The sequence below is a fragment of the Dendrobium catenatum genome, unplaced genomic scaffold (genome assembly GCF_001605985.2).
Source record: "Dendrobium catenatum unplaced genomic scaffold, ASM160598v2 fragScaff_scaffold_243, whole genome shotgun sequence".
Lineage (NCBI taxonomy): Eukaryota > Viridiplantae > Streptophyta > Magnoliopsida > Asparagales > Orchidaceae > Dendrobium > Dendrobium catenatum.
In genome coordinates, this window is record NW_021318705.1 from 1,387,714 (window position 1) to 1,412,836 (window position 25,123).

Consider the following 25,123-nt stretch of genomic DNA (forward strand, 5'->3'; position numbering starts at 1 on the left):
GCTCACAAGTCATTTATCAAATCAAGCTCAAGCCAATTTATAAGTCAACTTGACTCATTTATATCCTTATAACCATTAAAACTTGTACATCCTAATTTTAAATAGAAACCATATTTTACGACAATTCTCCTATTACTCTTAAATTCTTTAGTTTCTTGGGGATGCCACGTATACCCCTAATTCAGCAAGAAAACAATATTGCATAAGTAGCCGGTTTAACAAATAATGAAATGATTCTCATAACTCTGTTTTCTCTCTTCAATTTCCTGTGATAGGTTCACCGAATCTATATCTCATTATGGATGAATAGCAATGTGACAATTGAATAAAAATTTGATAGATTATTTTTTTCTAATGCTTTGTTTGGGACAACTTTTTAAAGCAATTTTTAAACAAAAAAACTAATTTAAGAAGCAGTAAGAAAGCTGTCCCAAACGATACCTAAGACTTCATTTGGAACAACTTTACATCATTATTTTTTTCCTATTTTTAATAGATTTTTGTACAGCTTTACAAAACAATAAAAAAGCCACCCCAAATCAAACCAAAATTAAATGATTAAAGAGCATTATCAAAGTAGAAATAAGTTTATTTGTACATCAATCATAAACAATAATATAACATTATGGATGAATAACAAGCTAAACGAATGGCTAAAATCTATTTCAAGAGGTTATTATAATGCTGAAGAGTGAAGACCCAAACACCTTTATATTACAAGCAGTTTAGTAGTGTGATTTCAAATATAGGTAAGAGATGATGAGGAAAGGCAGGCACAATAGGGAAATTTTATGAAATATAAGGGAGAATACAGAAAAAAATAGCTTATCTGTAACTTACTTTCCGCTGTGTTTTCCAAGATGATACGACCGTTGGTGATTTTGAAAGCTTAATGAATACGATTGGTTGAGAAAGAAGGAAAACTGTGTAGTTGTAAATAGAATTCTGCTGTGTGTAAAGATTATGCTTCCGCCTTTATTTACAGGAACCTGAGAAGAAATCGGTCAGCCAAATATACGGGCTGGGAAGGGTAATGCAGGGGATAATGATCGATATAGGTATCCTTACGCGACCTTACCGAGTACAGAAATCAAGCTGCTTCTTTTTCATTTCTCTTTGAATAAGCGGCATTTATTTGTTGTTGCAGCTACAGAAGGTGGAAAAAGAATGTCAAAACTAGTTGAATATTAAGCTGGATGATGATGCAGTTGCAGACATGAAATGGTGAAGGATTCTCAAAGCAGAACCAAAGAGCTTATGTTCATGACAATGGTAGCTAAAAGGTTGAATTGTTCCTTCTTTTATATTTCCAAATCTTAAAAAAAAAATAACACTTGTATGGTAATGCCTCAAGCGGGAGATGCAGTTGAAAATAAATCAAAATGTATAAATTTAATTAGTGAGAAAAAAAAACCATGTTGCAAGCTGATAAATTAAATTACTAATTCAATGAACTTTAAATATTCACATTATCATTCAATCAAATGATAAATTCTTTTCACAATTTGTAGGTGTTTCTTTTTTCATAGGGCTTACTTGGTTGCTTAAAGTTTGAAAATATAACGTTAGAAATAATGAATTTTTTAGATTCTATCGTATACTTGGGAGCAGTTAAAATTCAAATTTCAAGACCTACAAACTTCCTCAAATGTGAATATTACAATTTTTTTCTCACTCAGAGTGAAAATGAAATTATGATTATCTAAAATAAGTTTTTGATCCATAAGAAACTAGATGAGCCCTTGTAAGAATTAGAGCTACGAGGATCCGCGCATACACTTCTAGATAAACTGTAATTCCTAAATCCACCTTATCTGAACCTCTTACTCATGAGCTTGCATTCCCTCAATTAGGGACTGCAAAGCAATAATACAACTATCACACTCCTTGCCCAAAATCACTAAACTTTATCAGATCTACACCATATTTTCCAACTTACGATCATTTTGTTGTTTGTAGATGAAAGATGTGTTTTAGAATGAGATGATCTTCTTTCAACTCATTTAAGTATGAAATTACAAACCTTAGGTGGTTTGTCGAGTTTAAAAACCATGAATAATTTCTAACTAACGTTAATTAAATCAAGAAAACTTATCATTTTTTTAAAACATATTTTCTAATTCTAAATAAATAGATGAATCATTGGGCCAGTAGCATAGTAGTCATTTCCCAACCCTACCTTATTAAAAAGCATTTTTACTCCAACATGGTGCCAATTTTCACCAGTTTAAAAATAGGATAAAAAATGGCTGAGATTATTTCTCAATATAAAGTTCGAGGCATTGTGTTAGTGTAAGAGATAACCATAAGGTTGACCACGTGCTGTGATTAACTCTCTCTTTAAGAGGTATGAAAGGAGCCTAAGATATACTCATCCTGATTAACACAACATTTGCATGGTGACATTTCAAGCGACATTATATTGAATATGTTTTTAGAAACAAATAGGGCATGCATTTAAAAATGAATCAAAATGTCTAAATTTAATTATTGAGAAGATAAAACATGTTGCAATCAAATAAATCAATATACTAATAATGCAATGAACTTCAAGTATTCAAACTGTCATTCAATCAAATGATGAATTCTATTTACAATTTGTACTAAGCCACTTTTGCCTACACCCGTTTATTGCTTGTGAGCCCTACATACTTAAAGCCCAATCATATTTAACTATAATTGCATACATCCCACAATACATGATTGTCGTTCAACAAAATCATAAATTCTTTATATAATTTGCATTAAGCCGCTCCCGCCACCACCAGCTCCTTGCTAACGAGCCCTAGTCACACACCACTTCAACCTATTTCCACCCATATACCCTACTAGCTACACGCCTGAGCCCACTCATTTTTGACGGCAATTGCACACATCTCACCCGAAACATAAGATTTTCATTCAATCAAATGATAAAGTATTTTCAAATTTGCGCTAGGATGTTCTTGCCTGCGCTCGCTCCTTGTGAGCCTTAGTCATACACCACTCCAACCTGTTCTCACCCATAAATCCTAGTTGCATGCCTGACGTCCACCTATGTTTGATTATTATTTCATACGCCCACTTGAACTTATGATTGTCGTTTAGTCAAATGATAAATTCCTTTCATAAATGGTAGAGCCCAGTCATGTTCGACTGTAATTACACATGCCCCACCCCAACATACTGATAGCCCGGCACCTGGCCAAGTTGGACCGATCCAACCTGGACCGGTCCAGGTCTATAGCCGGCGGAAGCCAGGCAAGCACAGGGAGGGGGCGGAAGAGCTGGGGAGGCCCACTTGGAGTTAATTCAAATTTTGGGAGGGAGAATTTGAATTAGAAGGGTAATTAGGTCTTTTGTAATCCTCCTTTCATGATTAATTAGGGAGATGAGAGGGGAATTAGGGTTATCTTGAATTTGAATTGGATTTGAGATCTAGGGTTTGTGTTCTTGGGCTCTTGGCTACAGCTAGAGATTTGGAGAGTTTTTCCTTCCTCTCGAATTGAAGGAAAATTGTATCTTGCTTGTTGTTTGCATCTACTAGTGGAATACAAGTGTTTGCAATTGTTTTCCTACGTTTTCTCTCAGTTTTTCTTCAGTTTTGTGCTGTTTTTCACTGTTTCCCTGCTCCGGACAGCAGTTTGCTTGGAGAGTTGTTGCAAGAAGTGAATAGGAAATACTTGATTTCAAGTATTTCCTATCAAATTGGTTTCAGAGCATCGATTTGGGGACTTTTGGCGGCTGAAATCAGATTTTTCAGCGAACTTTTGGGCTTACGGAAGTGATTTTTTTTGTGATCCGTTGGGAAGAGCGATGGCCGGAAAGAAGGTAGACGTCTTGGAAGGCAAAGTTGGTCAATTGAAAACCGATTTTGAGGCAAGATTTTTTGATTTTCAAAATCAAATCACCACCAACAATGAAAGGTTCGAGGGAAAGTTCACGGCAATGGAAGAAATGATGAAGAAATTACTTGAGATGAAGACTAATCCGACGACGTCGGAAGCAAGAGGGACTACCGGAGACCATGGCGTAGGAGTGAATCCAAACCCGCTTAGGGGGAGGAGGAATCCGGAAGTAGAGGTCCTTGAGGGAGATGACGACATGCCGCCTCTAGAGCCATTTTCTAGAGAGGAGATGAGCATGGGAAACGATCGAAGAGGTGCTGATTTTGGCGGAAGAAGAGAGGAATTTCAGCGTCGATGTGCTGAATTTCAGTGTCGAGGTGCTGAATTTGAAGGTAGGAGAGGGGAATATGACGAAAGTGCAGATTTTGGCGGAAGAAGAGAGGAATTTCAGCGTTGAGGTGTTGAATTTGAAGGTAGGAGAGGGGAATATGACGAAAGTGCAGATTTTGGCGGAAGAAGAGAGGAATTTCAGCGTCGAGGTGCTGGTTTTGAAAGGGGAAGTGGGGAATATGACGACGAATTCGAATACCATCGCCGTAGGGATGACCGGGACACTTGGGGAGCACCTCCTCTTCGAGGAATGGGGGGTTATGGAGGGTACCGGGGTAACGGAGGGGATTCGAAGGTGAGGAAGTTGAAGATGCCTATCTTTGAGGGCGAAGATGGCCATGGTTGGATCTATAAGGTGGAGCGTTACTTCGCTGTCAACGGGTTGACAGATGATGAGAAGCTGACGGCGGCAGGATTTTGTCTGGAAGGGAAAGCGTTGGCATGGTATCAGTGGCAAGATAGGAGGGAGCCTATTCGGAGCTGGAGAGAGTTCAAGGATTGTTTATTAGAACGTTTCCGAGCCGAGGGGGGAGGAGACTTCTATGAGCAATTCTTCGCTTTGACGCAGGAGGGGACTATGGCCGATTACCAGGACAGATTTGAGTACCTGGCAAGCAGATTGGATCACATTTCTTAGTTGGCCCTAGAAGGGAACTTCATGAAGGGGCTTAAACCTGAGATCCGAACAGCAGTCAGAGTGCTAGAGCCAAGGAACTTAGGCAAGGCTATGGAGCTGGCACAATTGGTGGAAGATCAGAAGAGATCAAAAAGAGGAGCTCGAGGCTATTACTCAGGGGGATCGAACAGGATGACTACTGCTGTATTACCCTCCAAAGGGGTAGTCCCAGGAAACCAGAGGGAGGTGCACAAGGAGCGATCTGGGGGAGGGGGAGTTGGGGGACAGTTCTGTGGGCTCCGAAAATTCGGCCCCGGCCTCCCCTCGCTCTTCTTATTTTATATTATATTATTTTTTTTTTCAAATCCCTTAATCCGATGGGTTTACGGGATTTGGCCGGAGAAGTGCGCGAACGGGAGGAAGTTACCTTCTCTGCGGATGAGCTCCCGTGGCTACCTCCGATGAAAATGTCGTAACTTCCAGTCGTGACAGGAAGGGGAGTCGGAGAAGGGGGCAAAGCCGAACAGCAACGACTTTAAGCCAACTCCACTTCTTGCTTCCGGTCAAAATGTCGTAACTTCCTCTCCGACAGGAGGAGAAAGTCGTTGAATGAGCGAGGTCGAACAGCCTAAGGAGCCGAAGGAGCGGCGTCTGCAATCTCTACACCTCCTGTGAAGCACCGAAGCCGGACAGCAACAAGAGAGGGGGAGTTCGCGCGTGGAGAGAGGGCTCGGGAGGAGAGGAGGAATCGCGTAAGAGGCCGAAGGCCTCGTTGCTTTCGGGCTTTTAACGACTCGAGCGAGTCGTGCGAGCGACGTGGGAGCGACGTGCGTGAGGCGACGTCGACATGGTCTCGACGTGCGAGATCGTGCGGCGTGCTGCGGTAGGTAAGGGATTTTGATTTTTTTTTTCTTTTTTTGTTTCTGCACAGCAAGAGGGTCAACAAGTTCAAACGGCTGACCGAGAATGAGATGCAGGAGAAGAGGTCAAAGGGGTTATGTTTTCATTGTGATGAGAAGTACATGCCCGGACACCAGTGCAAGGACCGAACTCTTCAGGTTCTCTTCATGTGCGAAGACAAGGAGGGAGGTCAGAGCGGGTCAGAAGGGAAGGAGAAGCTGCATCTGGATGTGACATAAGTCTCTTTGAACTCAGTAGTGGGATTCACCCCGAGTCACACTATGAAAGTAAGAGGAGAGATAGCTGACCGTGAAGTGTTGGTGCTGATCGATAGTAGGGCAACCCACAATTTCATTTCCACCTAGATCGTTGACCAGTTGGGGATGAAACCAGTCGATACCGGAGGCTATGGGGTGATGATGGGCACGGGGAAGGTGGAGATAGGAAGAGGGGTTTGCAGGGGAGTGGTCTTGACCATCCAAGGGATACAAGTGAGGGAGGATTTTCTTCCTCTGGAATTGGGAAGTATCAATGTCATCCTGGGGATGAAATGACTACAGACTTTGGGGGAGACCAAGGTCAACTGGGGTGCTCTGAGGATGGAACTGAGGGTAGAAGGGCAGAGGAAGGTGATCCAGGGGGATGCAGGGCTGTCAAGGGCAGTCGTATCTCTAAAATCCATGATCAGAACCATACAGGAGGTGGTAGGGGGATTTCTGGTAGAGCTGCAACGTTTGGAGAGGGTCAGTGTGGGGGAAGGAGACGTTCCTCCGATGGTGCAACCGCTCATACAACAATACAAGGAGGTTTTCCAGCCACCCTAGGGATTGCCACCGCCTAGAGAGCAGGAGCATGCCATTCTTCTGAAAGAGGGAGTGTCACCGATCAGTGTTCGAACCTATCGCTATCCCCAGATTCAAAAGGATGAAATTGAGAAGCTGATCAAGGAGATGTTGGAAGCAGGGATCGTCAGACCCAGTGTGAGCCCTTTCTCCAGTCCAATCTTACTGGTAAAAAAGAAGGATGAGAGCTGGAGGTTTTGCGTGGACTACAGAGCCCTGAACAAGGAGACAGTACCAGACAAATTCCTCATTCCTGTGATCGATGAGTTACTAGATGAGCTGCATGGAGCAGTTGTGTTTTCAAAGATGGACCTGAAGTCGGGCTACCACCAAATCAGAATGAAGGGGACATTCAGAAGACGGCATTCAGAACTCACGAGGGGCACTATGAGTTCTTAGTGATGCCATTTGGGCTTACCAACGCCCCCGCTACCTTCCAGTCCTTGATGAACAGGGTATTCAGGCAGCACTTGAGGAAGTTTGTGCTAGTCTTCTTTGACGATATTCAGGTGTACAGCCAGACCGAGGAGGAACATTTGAAGCATCTAAAGGAGGTTTTGAGAATCCTACAGATACATCAGCTAGAAGCTAATTTAAAGAAATGCAGTTTTGCCCAGTCTAGAGTGGAATATTTGGGACATGTAGTGTCTTAAGAGGGAGTGGCAGCTGACCAGTCAAGATTGAAGCGATGCATAGATGGCCCATGCCCAAAAACATCAAGGAGTTGAGGGGTTTCTTGGGACTGACAGGATACTATCGGAGGTTTGTGAAGGGGTACAGTTCCATCGCTTGGCCGTTGACGGAGCAGCTGAAGAAAAACAATTTCTCCTGGGGTGATGCAGCTACCCAGGTCTTCGAAAGGTTGAAGAAAGCCATGACCACTATTCCAGTTCTAGCCCTTCCAAATTTCAGCCAGGCCTTTGTGGTAGAGACCGATGCGTCGGGAGCAATGTTGATGCAGACTCAGGCCTGTAGCCTACTTCAATCAGGTGCTATCGACCAGGGCAAGATTGAAGTAAGTGTACAAGAGAGAGCTGATGGTGATTGTCTTAGCCATTCAGAAATGGCGCCCCTACCTGTTGGGGCGACATTTCATTGTCCGGACTGATCAGAAGAGTTTGAAGTATCTCTTGGAGCGAAGGATGGTGACTGAGGAGCATCAGCGGTGGCTATCCAAACTATTGGGCTACGACTTCGAGATCCAATACAAGCCGGGTTTGGAAAATAAAGCAGCTGACGCCCTATCCAGATGTGTGGGGGAGCTCCAGGAGCTAGCCCTGTCAGTACCATTAATGGTCGATTAGGGGGCCATCAAGGAAGAAAGTATGCGAGATGAGGAATTGGGAAAGATCAGGGAGGATCTGAGGAAAGACAAGAACAGTCAGCCTGGTTACATCATTGAGGGGGAGAGATTATTATACCAAGGAAGGTTCGTGATGCCACGAACCTCTATACATATTCCACACTTGCTGCAGGAGTTTCATGGCAGTGCAGTCGGGGGCCGTTCCGGAGTACAGAAGACATACATAAGGTTAGCAGCTGAGTTCTACTGGAAAGGGATGCATAAGAATGTCGAGGAGATGGTGGCAAGGTGTGAGGTGTGCCAGAGAAATAAATACATGGCATTGGCGAGGTGGGGTCACTCATAAGTACCCCCGACCGGGGGGAAAGCAAACTGCTTTTTCAAAAAAATGCTTTTTTAAAACCCCCATGTACGCCTTTGTTGGCGTGGTGGATAAAAAATAAAATACTACCGCCGCGGTGTCTCACAAACACCAACCGTGCACGTCTTTGTTGACGTGGCGGGTAGGCGGCCTCTTGGTTTTTCTCCTAAACGGGGGAGAAGCCGGGAGACTGCCGAAATTTTGTCTGAAATAAGACAAGGACTTGGAACAATTTTGGGACTTGTGGACTTGATTCAATTGACCTAAATGAACTTAAACTCAAATAAATTTGAAAGTATAAAATTTGAACTTACATTTGATTTGAAAATCAAATGAGAAGAACAAAGAACTTGAACATGATCTTAAACTCGAAGGACTACACTAAAACTTGATTTGAGCTTTAATTGAACTTGAACTTGCATTTGATTTGAAAATCAAATGATGTGAGCAAAGACTTGAACAACTTGAACTCAAGCAGAGGACTTGTGGACACGAACTTGACTTGAACGAAACTACTTAAATTTGAACTTGAATGACTTGGACAACATGGAATTTGAACTCAATTTGCACCAAACTCAATCAAGAAGAACTTGATTCGAGCTTGGACTTAAATAAGGAACCATTCCTTGAATTTGGATAATCTATGAATGATGATATTGAAATCAAATGTGAATATGTAAGGGACTCTTGTTAAGCAAGTCTCAATGTATATGAATGATGAACAATGAAATTTATATGATTCAAAGTGTCCAACCAAGTTGACTTGGAAATGAGAGCAAGTGATATCTATATTGATCATACAATCAAAGGCTACTAGAAGGATTTTGCATGAAGTGTATGATGAATACGGTGGCACTTTCTTAATCAACATATGCATGCAAACAAACTAGTGGAAATCCACAAGGAATGAAAGTGTAATCAAATGGCAAATGTTCATCATAATGGTTTCGTAAAGGATTTGTGCTGCTCATCATAACACACACAAGCGAATGTTACAAGTTGCCAATCAACATGCATGGGGAAATTATTGATAAGTGCGATCCATTCAGCAAGTCAATGGTAATATACAAAATGAATATGCTAATTCTACCTACAAACAACGAAACTAGTGGTGCTTCATAGATGATGAATTATTTATGAATAACAAAGATTGGCATTATACATGGATATGGTAATTCTTCAATGAGAGACATCATACATCACATGCAACGCAGTAGGCCCACAAGCAAAGAAAGAGGAATGTTAAGGATATAACTTCCTTCCAACTAATGCTTAGTGTAGTCCTTGAGAATCATGCTTGATGTAGTCCATTGGGAAGATAACAACTATTGAAATGCTATGAATACAAAAGAGCATATAAAACACATAAGAAATGGTGATAAATGAAAGCACCTACAAGCAATGCAGCAAGAGCCGATGAATGCTGTAATGCTCTTATAGTCAACCACCATTCAACATCAAGTAAATATATTGGACCTCTACAAGCAAGGATGAAAGATTTGCAACACATACGATCTCTCTACAAAAACAAATGTATGTGTCACATGCCACTGATGGGTAGATGCAGAAAGACTTCAGTGAATGCAGTATCCTGTAGTCAGCCTCAATCTACAAATGAAAGAATACATCTACCTGCAGCAATAGTAGATGTGTTGTGGAGACCAAAACCACAGCAAAATGCATAAAGAATACGACAGATACAAGCTCCCACGGAGCCCCGCTGTGAATATTACATACAATCTACGAACAAATGTCAAAGAACTACAATGAATGCAGGCACCTATAGATTAAGGCAGGAGATTAGTTAGTGCACTACGATCCACCTGCATAAAGCAACGAGTAGTGCACGACAGTCTACCTGTACGAAGCAGCGAACAACTCTATTCATAAGATGCTACACCATGCCACCGGATCCGCAGCTTCTATGCAGGCGAACAGAAGGCGTCTACAAATACTTTTAAAGTACCCCCGCACGTGCACCGTAGTTTGTATACACATAGGTACACTAAAAGGGGTAAAAGCAATCATAAAACCCGCAAGGGCCCCAGCGAGCGTGTTATTGGTACACACGTGACTTCTAGGGATGCTGCGCAGGTTATTAAATTTGAACCCGATCCTTCTAAGTAGATAAAAGGAGTTGACATGGTTCAATTATGAAATGCCCCCAAACACCTGTAAGGGCCCCGACGAGCTTATTGGTACACACGTGACGTTTAGGGATGCTGCTCGGGTTATTAAATTTAAACCTGATCCATCTAAGTAGATAAAAGGAGTTGACAGAGTTCAATTATAAAATGCCCCCAAACACTCGCATGGGCCCCGACAAGCGTGTTATTGGTACACACGTGACGTCTAGGGACGCTGCGCGGGTCGACAAGTGAATTCAAGTTCGAACCCGATCCTTCTATACGTATCAATAGGAGTCGAAAAGGTTCGAACCTTCAAACAAATAGGCGGTTGTGATGACCGGTGTATTAGTTTTAATACATTCATATCAGGCCTTCAAGCTCTATAATGACCCGGGATGACGGAACCATGAGATCTTGATCGGGTCCATCATCCATTCCCCCACCATCCACTTTAAGTACAAGATGGTGCAATTTCCAATTTTAAATATCAAATCTTCCAAATTTCAAAATTCTCAAATCCTCAATCCATTGCTGCTACTATATGCCAGATAACACATATTCTCTACGTATCTGATTGACGACTAGCCTTAATCGAAAGTTCTCTCTTGTAATCGGGAGGGGTAATTAACTATAGGGGCTTGTGCCTATAGGAAACTAGAACTCAGATCATAAAGTCCTCGTTAAATGAGGGCAAAATCTCTGGGTAGTGTCTTATCTATAAACCCATATGCCTTACAAAATTTACCTCAGAACTTATCAGTTAAAACTCCCTCACCAAATAAAAAGAAAAGAGAGCGGAGGCTGGGACCAAATTTTCGGAGCTCAAAATTATTTATTCATTTGCCAAGAAATTTAAAATTAGTTTAAAAGATGAATATAAATGTACCTTGCATTTAATGAATGAGCTAAACAATGCAGAGATGCGTTGTTTTTGCTTCACCTATCCTCAAGAATGATATAGACAATGCTCCAAAAACTTGAGTCTTCATTATGTGACTTTCTTTCATGTCTGTATTTAATTTCTTTCACTTTTGCTAACATAGAGTCTCACATCTTATAAATTAAATGTATGCATGATTTATTTGTGTCAGCATCTCTCAACATATCACATCATCCCACAATAAATCATCTAAAACCTTTTCTTTCACATACCTTATCTTCCCAACGTCATCTTCTCGATAACAAGACCACTTCTCACTAATCACCATAGATTGAAGATGTTATGACCCGGCCCAATGAGCTCGTGTAGGCGAGGCGGGAACAGAGGTCGGACAATAGCTAAATTATCAAATGTCTAAGACTATCACCTTATCATTTGAAAGAGCCTCTAAAACATCAAATTTGAAATCACATAAATATAAAATCAGTAATATTCATATAGTTACCTTTCCTCAGGCGCTCATCTTCTACGATATATATTGTCACCCATTCTACTTATTTTGATTTACTTAAACTTACCTAAAAAATGTTAACAACTAACATTAAGACAAAGCTCAGTAAGTAAAACATAATTTTGAACTACAGTAATCAAGGGAAACGGCATAATATGCTGGATGTCATATTTCTTTAAAACATAACATAAATGATTTTCTAAAAACATGCAATTAAACGTATCATGTCATAAAACTATATCTTTCATTTTCATTTTCATATTCATATCAATATACTTAGCTTTCTCATTTCGTATATATTACAACCGTCATAGGAGCCACCGTCTAATACCATAAAGGTACTCCTTTATCATTTCCTTTTCCATATCCTTTACCATTTTAACGTGCACGAGTATAACGTCCCCAGCTAGTACTATAAGGGGATGAGCTCTATCATTTCAGCATGCACATACAAACATTCAATATAACATTCATATCATATTCATCTCATCTCATTTTATATAACACTTAAACTTTATCATATAAGACCATAAAATATAACATATAATTTGCATGATCAACCATTTGATAAGAGTAAAGAACCATGCATACTTACAAAAATTAGGAAATAATTCTATGTTATACCTCCTTCCTTTGAGGTCACCTCAAATAGTTAGCACCTATAAGAATTAATTTCCCCTTAAAAATCTTCAAATAAATCAAAATAAAAGTCTCCTTCTCATTCTAAATTATCCTAAGTTCTCTCTCTCTCTCTCTCTCTCTCTCCCTCCCTCTAAATGATCACAAAAAGAAATTATATATTCTAAAAATTTATATTTTTGTATAATTACCTATTTTATCCAAATTAACCCCTTTATCTTACTCCTAATTTAATTTAAATAATCTCTATTTTCGGAATTTACCTAAAACCCAAATTTTGAAAAACCTATTTTCATTAAAACGCTTACTTTTGCATGTTAAAACATCACATTCATCAAAATAATATTTTGTAAGAAAAACTCAATTTCTTCTCTTAGAAACCATCTTAGGACTATTAGGAAACAAATTTATAACAGTACTTTCAAAATTTCTAACTTTAGGGAAAAACCCTAAATTTCTCCAATTCAAAAATCTATGGTAAACATAAAGATTTCTAGGTTTAGAAATGCACCTTAGTGTTCCTTAGGCTTTCCCTTACAAATTCCTTTCGAGAACCTTGCCAGAGAAGTCGTCGGAGCCACCGCTCGTTGCCTTGCGTGAGCGCCTCCATTCCGCCTCCGCTTCTTCTCTCGGTATTGGCCGCACTAATGTAATGAGGGACCAAATAGAATTCGGTCCCTTAAAGCTTCGGTTACTTAGGGATTTTGTAATTGACCATTTTACCCTCACTTAAACATTCCAAGCATTAATAACCTCTAAGGGTATTATTAGTATTATGAGACTTCCATGATTTTTAATTCCTAAATTAAGTAAAATTAAATATAAGTTTTATATATCAAATTTCTTAGAATTTTGCATAGAATTTTTTAAAATTAATTTCGTTGAAATCCGACAACTTTGAATTTTTCACTTAAAACTCGTCGTGATGCATCGAAGTGCGTGCGAGGTCTAAAACGATATTTTTTGGGTTTTACAGAAGAGTATTTTTTATTTGTTTGAATCATTTCGTATCCTATCTCTAAGATGGTAGTGAGGCCTGCAATGCTTTATGGTGCCGAATGTTGGCCTTTAAAAGAGAAGCATAATACTAAGTTAAGTGTGGCAGAGATGAGGATGCTCAGGTGGATGAGTGGCTTTACCCTTAGAGATAGGATACGAAATGAGCATATACGTGAAAAGGTTGGAGTAGCTCCAGTAGAAGATAAGATTAGAGAAAGTCGCCTTAGATGGTTTGGTCACATAAAACGGCGGCCTTGCGATGACCCGGTTAGGAGAGTAGAGATATTAGATTTGACTTATGTTAAGAAAGGTAGGGGTAGACCTAAAAAGACTTGGTTAGAAAATATTAGGAATGACCTTTCTTTATTAGATTTAAACGAGAATTTGACTTTTAATACACAATGGAGAAAAAGGATTCATGTAGCCGACCCCACGTAGTGGGATAAAGGCTTGATGTTGTTGTTGTTGTTGTTGTTGAATCTTTTCAACATGATTATTACAGAGACAAAATGAGTTTCAGCAATAGCTAACATTCTCAAATTTGAGAAATCATTAAACATTGAAAGTCTCATTGAATGGTTCATGATGAAATTTCTGATCAGAACAATATCATCTTCAACCACTGTTATCCAATGACATTCAGCCTAGACGATTTTATTAGCCTCTATATTCTTCGCCGCACAAATATTTTTAGAGCAAGATTTATAGTGAGCACAACTCGTGGAGTCCAAAATATATGAGAAAAAGCTTGCTCCACCAATAATCCTGCAACACTATACACATGTGCATTATCTATAATAACCTGCACAACATTTGAAGGCCCAATCATGACTACCACCTCTTTAATTAAGTTGACAATGAAATATTTATCATTATATTCTCTTCATAATTCACAGCTTTAATTAACATTATGTAATTCTCTGTAACGGCCATGAAATTAATGAGTGGTCTTCTTTGAGGATCAGTCCAACCATCGTAACATCAAACTGACATCTTTTTTCTTTCCACCCTCATTTTGTTTGTTCAAGCAATATTTTAATAAGAAGCTTTGTTATAAAAATTAGTTTGATTTTAAAAATTCTGATAATTGGGAAATATATAAAGTGACTCGTAAGGATGCTAAGAAAGCAATATGCGATGCAAAGGCATTATCTTTTAGTGATTTATATAATAGATTAGATACTAAAGAGGGAGAAAGATATATGTATAAGTTAGCCAAACAAAGAGATATGAGTAGTAAGGATTTAGTTCAAGTGAAGTGTATTAAAGATGAAGATCAAAAAATACTTTTCTTAGAAGATGATATTCAACAAAGATGGATGAGATATTTTGCTAAACTTTTTAATGAAGATTGTGAAAATAAGATTGACTATAGTAACCTTAGCACCCTAGATGAAAATAAAGATTTATGTTTTTATCGGCGTATTAGTAAAACTGAAGTTAGAGAGGCTTTAAAGAAAATGAAGGTGGAAAAGCTGTTGGACCTGATGATATTCCAATAGAGGTGTGGAAATGCTTAGGAGATGAAGGAATTTCATGGCTTACTAAACTTTTTAATACTATTTTGAAGACTAAGAAGATGCCAGATGAGTGGAGAATGAGTGTGTTAATTCCTATTTTTAAGAATAAAGGTGATGTACAAGATTGTGCGAATTATAGAGGTATTAAGTTAATGTGTCATACTTTAAAACTATGGGAGCGAGTTTTGGAGCATAGGTTGCGGCGTGATACTAATGTTTCTCAAAATCAATTTGGATTCATGCCGGGTAGGTCGACTATGGAAGCCATACATTTATTAAGAGGTTTGATGGAGAAATATAGAGAAAATAAGGAGGATCTACATATGATATTTATTGATTTAGAAAAAGCATATGATAAAGTTCCAAGAGAAGTGCTATGGATCAAGTCATTAATAAGAGTACATGTTTTAGATATCTTGGATCTATTGTTCAGAGTGTGGTGAAATAGATGGGGATATTATCAGCAGAATTCAAGTTGGATGGTTGAAGTGGAGGAATGCATCGGGCTTGTTATGTGATAGAAATGTACCCCTCAAACTTAAGGGAAAATTCTATAAGATGGTAGTGAGGCCTGCAATGCTTTATGGTGCCGAATGTTGGCCTTTAAAAGAGAAGCATAATACTAAGTTAAGTGTGGCAGAGATGAGGATGCTCAGGTGGATGAGTGGCTTTACCCTTAGAGATAGGATACGAAATGAGCATATACGTGAAAAGGTTGGAGTAGCTCCAGTAGAAGATAAGATTAGAGAAAGTCGCCTTAGATGGTTTGGTCACATAAAACGGCGGCCTTGCGATGACCCGGTTAGGAGAGTAGAGGTATTAGATTTGACTTATGTTAAGAAAGGTAGGGGTAGACCTAAAAAGACTTGGTTAGAAAATATTAGGAATGACCTTTCTTTATTAGATTTAAACGAGAATTTGACTTTTAATAGGACACAATGGAGAAAAAGGATTAATATAGCCGACCCCACGTAGTGGGATAAAGGCTTGATGTTGTTGTTGTTGTTGCTCTTTCCCTTTCCAATAATTTTGATCGTATTTCATTGTAGTCGTATTTCATTGTAGCCAGATGGAACATCACCTGCAAGGTTGTTATTACATGCAAAAGTGAAAGCATTTTTATAATAACGATTTCTTGCAAGGTTGAAAGGAAATCCCGCTGAAAGAAACATCCTTACAATTTCACCATTCAATTCCTCTCACTGCTACATGCTAAAAGCCTTCTCAAAGAACAATTGGCAATTCATTTTTTTTCTTTGATTCATATCATTCATTTCTAAATGATAATGAATGATCAACTTTAACAGATGAGAAAGAAGCTCGGGTTGAACCATGGGTAGATGGCAAATGTATCTTTTTAGAAAGTGCCATTTTGATCCTAAATTCAACTACATCAACTTGTCTGTGCATTTCAATCAACTCCGCCATAGTAATCTTAGGACACATTTTAATTCTATGGCCAACAATCTTAAGTAGATGTGCTTTCACCCTAAAATATGATCCATTGTAGGTGCCACCATAATAATTGCATTTCAATGACACATTCCCTCCTCCTTCAAAAGTTTTTCCTAACTTAGTAACATTAATCCATAATGGCTTATCAGTTTCTACAGATGGCTCTTTTGAACCTTCGCCTAATCCACTCCCATCAGCACTAAAGCTCATTTTACTTTTAAAAGCACTAGTTAAATGGAAGAAATAAAGGCTTAATAAAATCAAGATCAGTTGTGACTCTTAACTTTTGTAAATAACAACTAAACAACTTAGAAAACGATAGAAAATATAGGCAACATAAATTGTAGTGAAACTATTACATTTGTAACTTAAAACTTTTAAATGTCAACATGCATTGTAGTGAAATTTCACCATTCAATTCCTCTCACTGCATGCTAAAAGCCTTCTCAAAGAACTATTGGCAATTCATTTTTTTTCTTTAATTCATATCATTCATTTCTAAATGATAATGAATGATCAACTCTAATAGATGAGAAAGAAGTGCGGGTTGAACCATGGGTAGATGGAAAATGTATCTCTTTAGAAAGTGCCATTTTGATCCTAGATTCAACTTCATCATCTTGTCTGTGCATTTCAATCAACTCCGCCGTAGTAATCTTAAGACACATTTTAAAATATGGCCAACAATCTTAAGTAGATGTGTTTTCACCCTAGAATATGATCAATTGTAGGTGCCACCATTAATAATTGCATTTCAATGACACATTCTCTCCTCCTTCAAAAGTTTTTCCTAACTTGGTAACATGAATCCATAATGGCTTATCAGTTTCTACAGATGGCTCTTTTGAACCTTCGCCTAATCCACACCCATCAACACTAAAGCTCAGTTTACGTTTAAATGCACTAGTTAAATGGAAGAAATAAAGGCTTAATAAAATTAAGATCAGTTGTGACTCTTAACTTTTGTAAATAACAACTAAACAACTTAGAAAACAATAGAAAATATAGGCAACATAAATTGTAGTGAAACTATTACATTTGTAACTTAAAACTTTTAAATGTCAACATGCATTGTAGTGAAATTTCAACATTCAATTCCTCTCACTGCTACATGCTAAAAGCCTTCTCAAAGAACTATTGGCAATTCATTTTTTTTTCTTTGATTCATATCGTTCATTTCTAAATGATAATGAATGATCAACTCTAACAGATGAGAAAGAAGTGCGGGTTGAACCATGGGTAGATGACAAATGTATCTCTTTAGAAAGTGCCCTTTAGATCCTAGATTCAACTTCATCAACTTGTCTGTGCATTTCAATCAACTCCGCCGTAGTAATCATAGGGCACATTTTAATTCTATGGCCAACAATTTTAAGAAGATGTGCTTTCACCCTAGAATATGATCCATTGTAGGTGCCATCATAATAATTGCATTTCAATGAAACATTCCCTCCTCCTTCAAAAGTTTTTCCTAACTTGGTAACATGAATCCATAATGACTTATCAGTTTCTACAGATGGCTTTTTTGAACCTTCGCCTAATCCACTCCCATCAGCACTAAAGCTCATTTTACTTTTAAATGCACTAGTTAAATGGAAGAAATAAAGGCTTAATAAAATCAAGATCAGTTGCGACTCTTAACTTTTGTAAAAAACAACTAAACAACTTAGAAAACTATAGAAAATATAGGCAACATAAATTGTAGTGAAACTATTACATTTGTAACTTAAAACTTTTAAATGTCAACATGCATTGTAGTGAAATAATTACATTTGTAGAGGCTTGAATTTTGATTTCTTTTTTCTTCACAATAGGAGAAAGAAAATATAAGCAATTGTTGTAAACTAAGATAGCTTAAAGCAACCATCTACTCTCTTCAATAACCTATTATGATAGTAATTTTTAGATAGCTTTTTTTATCGTATTCTACTGTTAGATGGAACATTTCAATCTTTATGCCTAATGAATCCAAAGTCTTCAATTACGATATGAAAAGATAATACCAATGTACGGAAATGGGAAAATTACCAATTTTGCAACAATCTAAACATAATACATTAAAAAAAAATTACTAACAACAATAGAAAAAACAACACCATCAGTACTCCATTTCAATCATCACAAAGAAGTCTAGGGCATAACTATATATCTCCACCAAGAGATTCTAGTGTTCTACTCATCATATTAGTTCAAAATAAAATCAGGGCAACAAATGAATCTCCAGCAAACACCATTAGAGAGTAAAAATCATCAAAGAAAATTCCAACAAATGATTTAGGTATTTTTAAATCTTCTCATTATAATACTTTCAGAAAAAAAAAACAAAACAAAATTCTTTTAATACTCTTAACATCCAAAACCCAAAACAATCAAAATATTTTCAAGAAAAAATAAGAAAAACTTAAGACGAATACCTGCTAGCGGTGTGACGAAGAAGAAAGAACGAGGAAGCCTTGATTGCGGACGGAAATGACGAAGGAAGGAAGTCTACTCGCGGTGCGACGAAGAAGAAAGAATGGGGAAGCCTTGGTTGAACGCGAAAATGACGAAGGAAGTCTGCTCACAGAAACGTCGAAGGAAGAGACCTGCTCGCGCGGAAACAACGAAGGAAAAGAGACCGGTTGCCTCGGCTGCTTACCTCACTCGCCCTAAACGAAACGAATGCGATTGGGATTGAGAAAGTTAGGGCTTCGGGCGCTATACGACGATATATGTTAAGGGTTTTTTTTATTTATTAAATAATCAGACACGCGTGTTCGATTTATTTTTTTTTTTTAATATGACACACCTTAGACGTGTCTGACACGTGTCCACGGCGTGTCGGGCACGTGTCTGTGTCTATTAAGTGTCCGACATTGCATTCCTTCTTTAGGTGGAGTGTCGGTGCATCATAGATTTCCATCCATGTCTTTGATCAACCCATGTTTCTTTGTAATATGCACCCATTATTGTATCTGAATCCATAACTGAATCATTCCTTACACCAATATTTGTAGTTTTGGAAGGAAAAAAGAATTACTTTTGTATCATGATATGCAAGTCATTCATGAATGAAAATTTGGGACTTCATTAATCGACTATCAAATGATTGTGAAAATCTAATAAAATTTGAATCTTATCAGTATTTAATAATGCATTTGAAGTTGAAGCAAGATTGCATTTAAAGATAGGGGTGTCAAAACGGGTCGATGGGTCAGGCTCGGCTCCAACTCGAGTTGACACGGGTCTAAATGGGTTGACCCTAACCAGATCCAACCTGGAACCGACCCATGAGGGTTATTAGGTTGACCCGACCCAACCCGCACGGGTTAGAACATGCATTTCACGCGCATTCGCATGCTATAAGAGTTAGTTGAAGTGGCGTCTAGCGAATTGGCGAAGGCGAAGGCTCTAAGCCTCTAATGCGGTGAAGCCTCGACGACATAGATGAGACAGACGTCACGATCTGGCCAGCACGAAGGATGTAGACGCCTTGACGACATGGACGCGACGACGTCGACGGACGAGTGGATGACTACACAAGACGGGACAATCGGACAACGCTCCCAACCAGCGTGGACGACATTCCCTGATAGCGCTGACGGACAACAGCGTCAGCACGGGACAATGTTTGGCTCTCACGTGACGAGACGTCAGACGCTGTTGCACTCACGCGGTTTGACATGGACATAAAAAAGACTAGACGGTAGACGTGGTTCCCAGGTCAACCCGGGTTGGTTTCGGGTTTCCGAGTCAACCAAAACTCAATCCGGTTTTACAAATGGGTCGAAATTGTGAACCCAAACCTAACTCGTTTCTCAAACGGGTTGACCCTAACATAAAATTTTCGGGTTAGGTTCGAGCCGGGTTTTCGGGTTGTGTCAAATATTGATACCCCTATTTAAAGATATTTAAGATCATAGTAATTATAAAAAAAAAAGAGGATAGGAAAACACAATTTTTCTATCCACATGATAGCAAAGATTTTTCTATCCACAAAATAGGATCTCTTTCCTTGCCTCCCTGACTAAAGTCTTACAAGGTCATTTATATTATATTGTAAACTTTTTATTCTATTTTGTAATCTCGTTTTATTCTAAAGACACATCATCTAGGTTTATTACTTGTTAGAATGTTAGAAGTGACAAACATTATTATTATTTCATTTTAGAAATTAGATGCCTTATAATAATCATAAAAATAAAATCTTATTCTCACATTTATTTCAAGTGTCTAATTCTTTTTATAAATGAGAGCTGTTAGTAGTGAAAAAACTTGGCTAGAAAACAAACTTGAGATATCTGACTTGGAAGATCATCCGGCAGGAAGGACGTACAAAATAACTTATATTCTGATAAACGAAAGAAGTAACCAAGATTAATATGCACAACAGAAACTTACTTGAACGTTTTTCGACCTTGCAGCAGTTAACTCATCTGTCAGGTTAATCATCCTGTAAAGAGAAACGCTTAATGTATGAAGTACATTGATAAGAAATCATCATTGGTTAAAAAAAAAAAACTATTTGTGGTCAGCTTATATTAGAAAACTTTATGGGATTTGCTTTATGAATCCTTCTATGCCCTTTCAAATTAAGACCTTCATTAGCATTCAATTGTAGTTATTTAGAAACCTTTGAACACCTTCGGAATTCGAACATACGAAATCCTTTTTAATAACTAAACAGCATCTAAGCTTTAGCAAAAATCATGATTTTCCTCCCAACTCCATTCACTGTAATTCTATTATAACATCATGCCAAGGCCCCTTAAGAAATTAACACATAAACTTCATTATTTTTAGAGTTTTCTAATACAATTAAAATTATGCAATATATGTAATGGGAGATTCATACATAGCAAATGAACTGTTAATACTTAGCCAAGGGATGCTTACTTTGCTTTGCTTGATTTCATTTAATAGAACCTTAATATTTAGTATTAATGTTATTATTTAACTGATAGTAATTAAGAGTTAATACTAATTTAATAGTAAATTAACCTTAAACTTTAAAATAAGTTTTAAGATATATTTAATTAATTTCAATTTTTCATACATGAAAATTTTGGGTCTTACATATTAATCAGTTATAAATAAGAATTTTTAGAGATACTTCCTTTTTTAGATCTCCCTATATCATATAACTCATAATTGATATTAAGTCTTCATTTAGAGGTTATAGGTGTAAATATTTTAGTAATTAAAAACTAAAAGGAATATTAATATATAATAAAAATGATTTAATTAATATAATTAGTATTGATACATTTTTTTAAAATTATAATTAGTAATATTAAATTATATTACTTTAAAACTATGGGAGAAAATTATGGAAGCATAGGTTGCGGCGTGATACTAATATTTCTCAAAATCAATTTGGATTCATGTCGGTTATGTCGACTATGGAAGCTATACATTTATTGAGAGGTTTGATGGAGAAGTATAGAGAGAATAAGGAGGATCTACATATGATATTTATTGATTTATAGAAAGTATATGAAGTTCCAAGAGAAGTGCTATGGAGAGTTCTAGAAAAGAAAATGGTTAATAATGCTTATATTCAAGTCATTAAGGATATGCATGCAGGAGCTATTAATTGTGTTTAGACACAAGGTGGTTTGACCAAATATCTTCCAATTTTAGTTGGACTACATTAAGGATCAACCTTAAGCCCATATCTTTTTGCTTTAGTCATGGATGTTCTCACTAGATATTTGCAAGAGGTTGTACCCTGGTGTATGATTTTTGCTGATGATATTCTTCTTGTTGATAAGACTAGAGAGGGAGTTGAAGATAAACTTGAATTATGGAGGTCAACCTTAGAGTCCTAAGGCTTTCGTTTGAGTAGAACTAAAACTGAATATATGAAGTGTAATTTTGGTAATAATAGTTCTAGTGGGGGGATTGTGACTTTGAGTGATCAAGCATTAATAAGAGTACACATTTTAAATATCTTGGGTCTATTGTTCAAAGTGATGGTGAAATACACGAGGAATGCATCAAACTTGTTGTGTGATAGAAAAATCACCTCAAACTATAAGATAAAATTCTATAAGATGGTGGTTAGACTTGCAATGTTTTATGGTGCAGAATGTTGGCCATTAAAAGAGAATTGTAATATTAAATTAAGTGTTGCAGAGATGAGGATGCTTAGGTGGATGAGTGGCTTTACTTTTAGAGACATGATACAAAATGAGCATATACGTGAAAAGGTTGGAGTAGCTCCAGTGAAAGATAAGATTAGAGAGAGTCGCCTTAGATGGTTTGGTCATATAAAACGATAGCCTTTGATGACCCGGTTAGGAAAGTAGATGTATTAGATTTGACTTATGTTAAAAAAGGTAGAGGTAGACCTAAAAAGACTTGGTTAGAAAATATTAGAAATGACCTTTCTTTATTAAATTTAAATAATAATTTAACTTCTAACAAGGTACAATGGAGAAAAAAGATTCATGTAGCTGACCCCACATAGTGGGATAAAGACATGATATTGTTGTTATGTTGTATTATTAAATTATATAAATTAGATACAAATACATTAATCTTTTAATTAATATAAATTAATTATAAATATTAATAAATAATTTATTATTATTAAAATCTTATTTGATCAACAGTCATAAATCCTGAAGTAAATAATCAAATAGTTCATTAAGATTCAATCAGATTTTATCTTTTTCATGTTCATTAAGACATAATCGGATTGTATCTTTTTTGTGCCAAATAACTTTCAAGATTTAATTGCCTCAGAATTTACTAAATGTAGATTTACATGATTCATTAAATCCTACTTGAGTTACATCTGACTTGCAGCCAAACAATCCCTATAAGTAACCAAACAATGTTTAGGATTTAGCTGCCTCAAAATTTACTGAATCCAGATTTATAGGATTTATTAAATCCTGCTTGAGTTGCTTCCTATTTGCAGCCCAACAACCCATTTAAGTAACCAAAAAGTTAATTAAAATTTAACTGAATTTTATGTTTTTCATGTTCATTAAGATTTAACCAAAATTTTTATTTTTCATGCCAAATAGTTTTCAGGATTTAACTACATCAGAATTTACTAAATCAGGATTTATTAAACCCTACTTGAGTTACATCCTACTTGCACCCAAATAGCCCCTGTAAGTTTGTAACTTTTTCATTTTTCAAACCCAGAGTTCTCCTTTAATTTCCTTCCTATTGTAGCCTACAATTTGCGATGAAAGTTTTCAAATCTAAATGACTAAAAGCATAACATCACTAATCTTGAATAGATGATGGTTGAAATGTCAAGACTGCCACTGCGAAAGTTTATTGCAGACTGATGACACATGATCTAAGATCATCGGAGATAGAGAAGGTACTGGAAAGAGGAATGCTTGATTGGCCCCCTTGAAAGTTTTTGAAAGACAAGAATATAGGATTGATTTGACCAGTGGAAAATTTTTATTAGTAAAGGGCGCGCGTGTATATATAATTCGAAGGGACTTCAAGATTGATCATTCCTCGAGAAAATATGCTAATAGTCAAACTGGTAAGAGTCTTCCTGTTGAAGACTTCCTTTTGTTATAAGGTTAACTTGACCGAAGAAAAGCAGTCAATTATCAATTAAGACACCCATCTTTTGTTAAGAGATTGTGAACCGGGTTGGAGGAACATATAAAGGCTTTTGTTTTTTAGATTTCTTCTGCTTCAACATTCTGTCGTCAGATCTTCCAAGCTTTGTCAGCAGATTACATTCGTGTACCTCTCCAATCGACTTCAAGGACCTTTGTCGTCAGCTTCTTTCATATAAACTATTGCTTATCATATATGACATCAGCCTAAGCCTCTATTCACCCAAAAATGACATACCTGGCCTGAAGCTCCGAAAATTTAACAAGCAGGAGACGTTCTCTTTCAGTAATTTCTGCTTTGACCTGTTTAAAGAAAAAACTCAAACTCCATCAGTACTAATTAGCTCAATTATTGCATAACAAGTCATTTGTAGCTGCAGGAATCTAAATTCCTTGTACATCATTAGATAGTCGCATCCAAGAAAAAGAAAGATATGTCTTGCACAAGGTGAACACTAATGTGCAGATATGTGCATAGAAGAGTCCTTTGCCTTTACAGCAATAACAATGTGCAGTGCAGCTAATACCATGGTCATGAGAAAATAATGCAACATAAATATAGAATCAGATAAGTTATAGTTCAAGACAAATATATTGTCACTATCTGTTAGACCGGCCCAGGATGGGCCGGTTGGACCGGTCCAACAGGGACCGGTCCGCGTCTAAGCGAGACGCGGCTTGGGCGGAAACGACAGAGCCGTGAATCCACGTAGGCTTGAGAGGGGGAGTTTAGGAGGGAAATTTTGAACGTGAAAGGCTGTTTTAGAAAGTTTATGATTGTCCTTTATGATTAATTTTGTATAATTAGAGAGTTAAGGGAGAATTAGGGATTATCTTGAATTTGAATTCTCTTTTGAGATCTAGGGTTTGTGTGCTTGGGCTCTTGGCTTCGCCGGAGAACTTTGGAGAGTTGTTCTTCCTCTCGAATTGAAGAACAAACTGTATCTTTGCTATTTTCATTGTCTACTAGTAAAATACAAGTGTTTTCTCCTCATCTCCTGCAGTTTTCCTCTCTTTTTCTACTGTTTTTGGCTGATTTCCTGCTGTGGACAGCAGTTCGCTTTGAGATTTGTTGCTAAAGTGATTAGGGAATACTTGAAATCAAGTATTTCCTAACAAATTGCTAAAGTGTTTAGGGATTACTTGAAATCAAGTATTTCCTAACAAATTG

General features: G+C 37.4%; 1 protein-coding gene across 5 annotated transcripts in view; it reads right to left on the reverse strand.

Annotated features, from left to right (window-relative positions):
* Window positions 1-550: 550 nt before the first annotated feature.
* LOC110094673 (serine/threonine-protein kinase 4-like) overlaps window positions 551-25,123 on the reverse strand; it is a 90,299-nt gene continuing 65,726 nt past the window's right edge. For 3 of the 5 annotated variants that reach the window (XM_028693236.1, XM_028693240.1, XM_028693239.1), the window contains exons 19-22: window positions 24,191-24,255; window positions 20,753-20,804; window positions 1,074-1,147; window positions 551-989 (exon numbers count right to left, since the gene is read on the reverse strand). In XM_028693236.1, coding sequence (XP_028549069.1) covers window positions 1,091-1,147; window positions 20,753-20,804; window positions 24,191-24,255 — 174 coding nt within the window. In that variant the 3' untranslated portion in view covers window positions 551-989; window positions 1,074-1,090. Of the gene's footprint in view, window positions 990-1,068; window positions 1,148-20,752; window positions 20,805-24,190; window positions 24,256-25,123 lie in introns of all 5 variants that reach the window. The other 2 variants (XM_028693238.1, XM_028693237.1) reach the window with 2 other exon arrangements.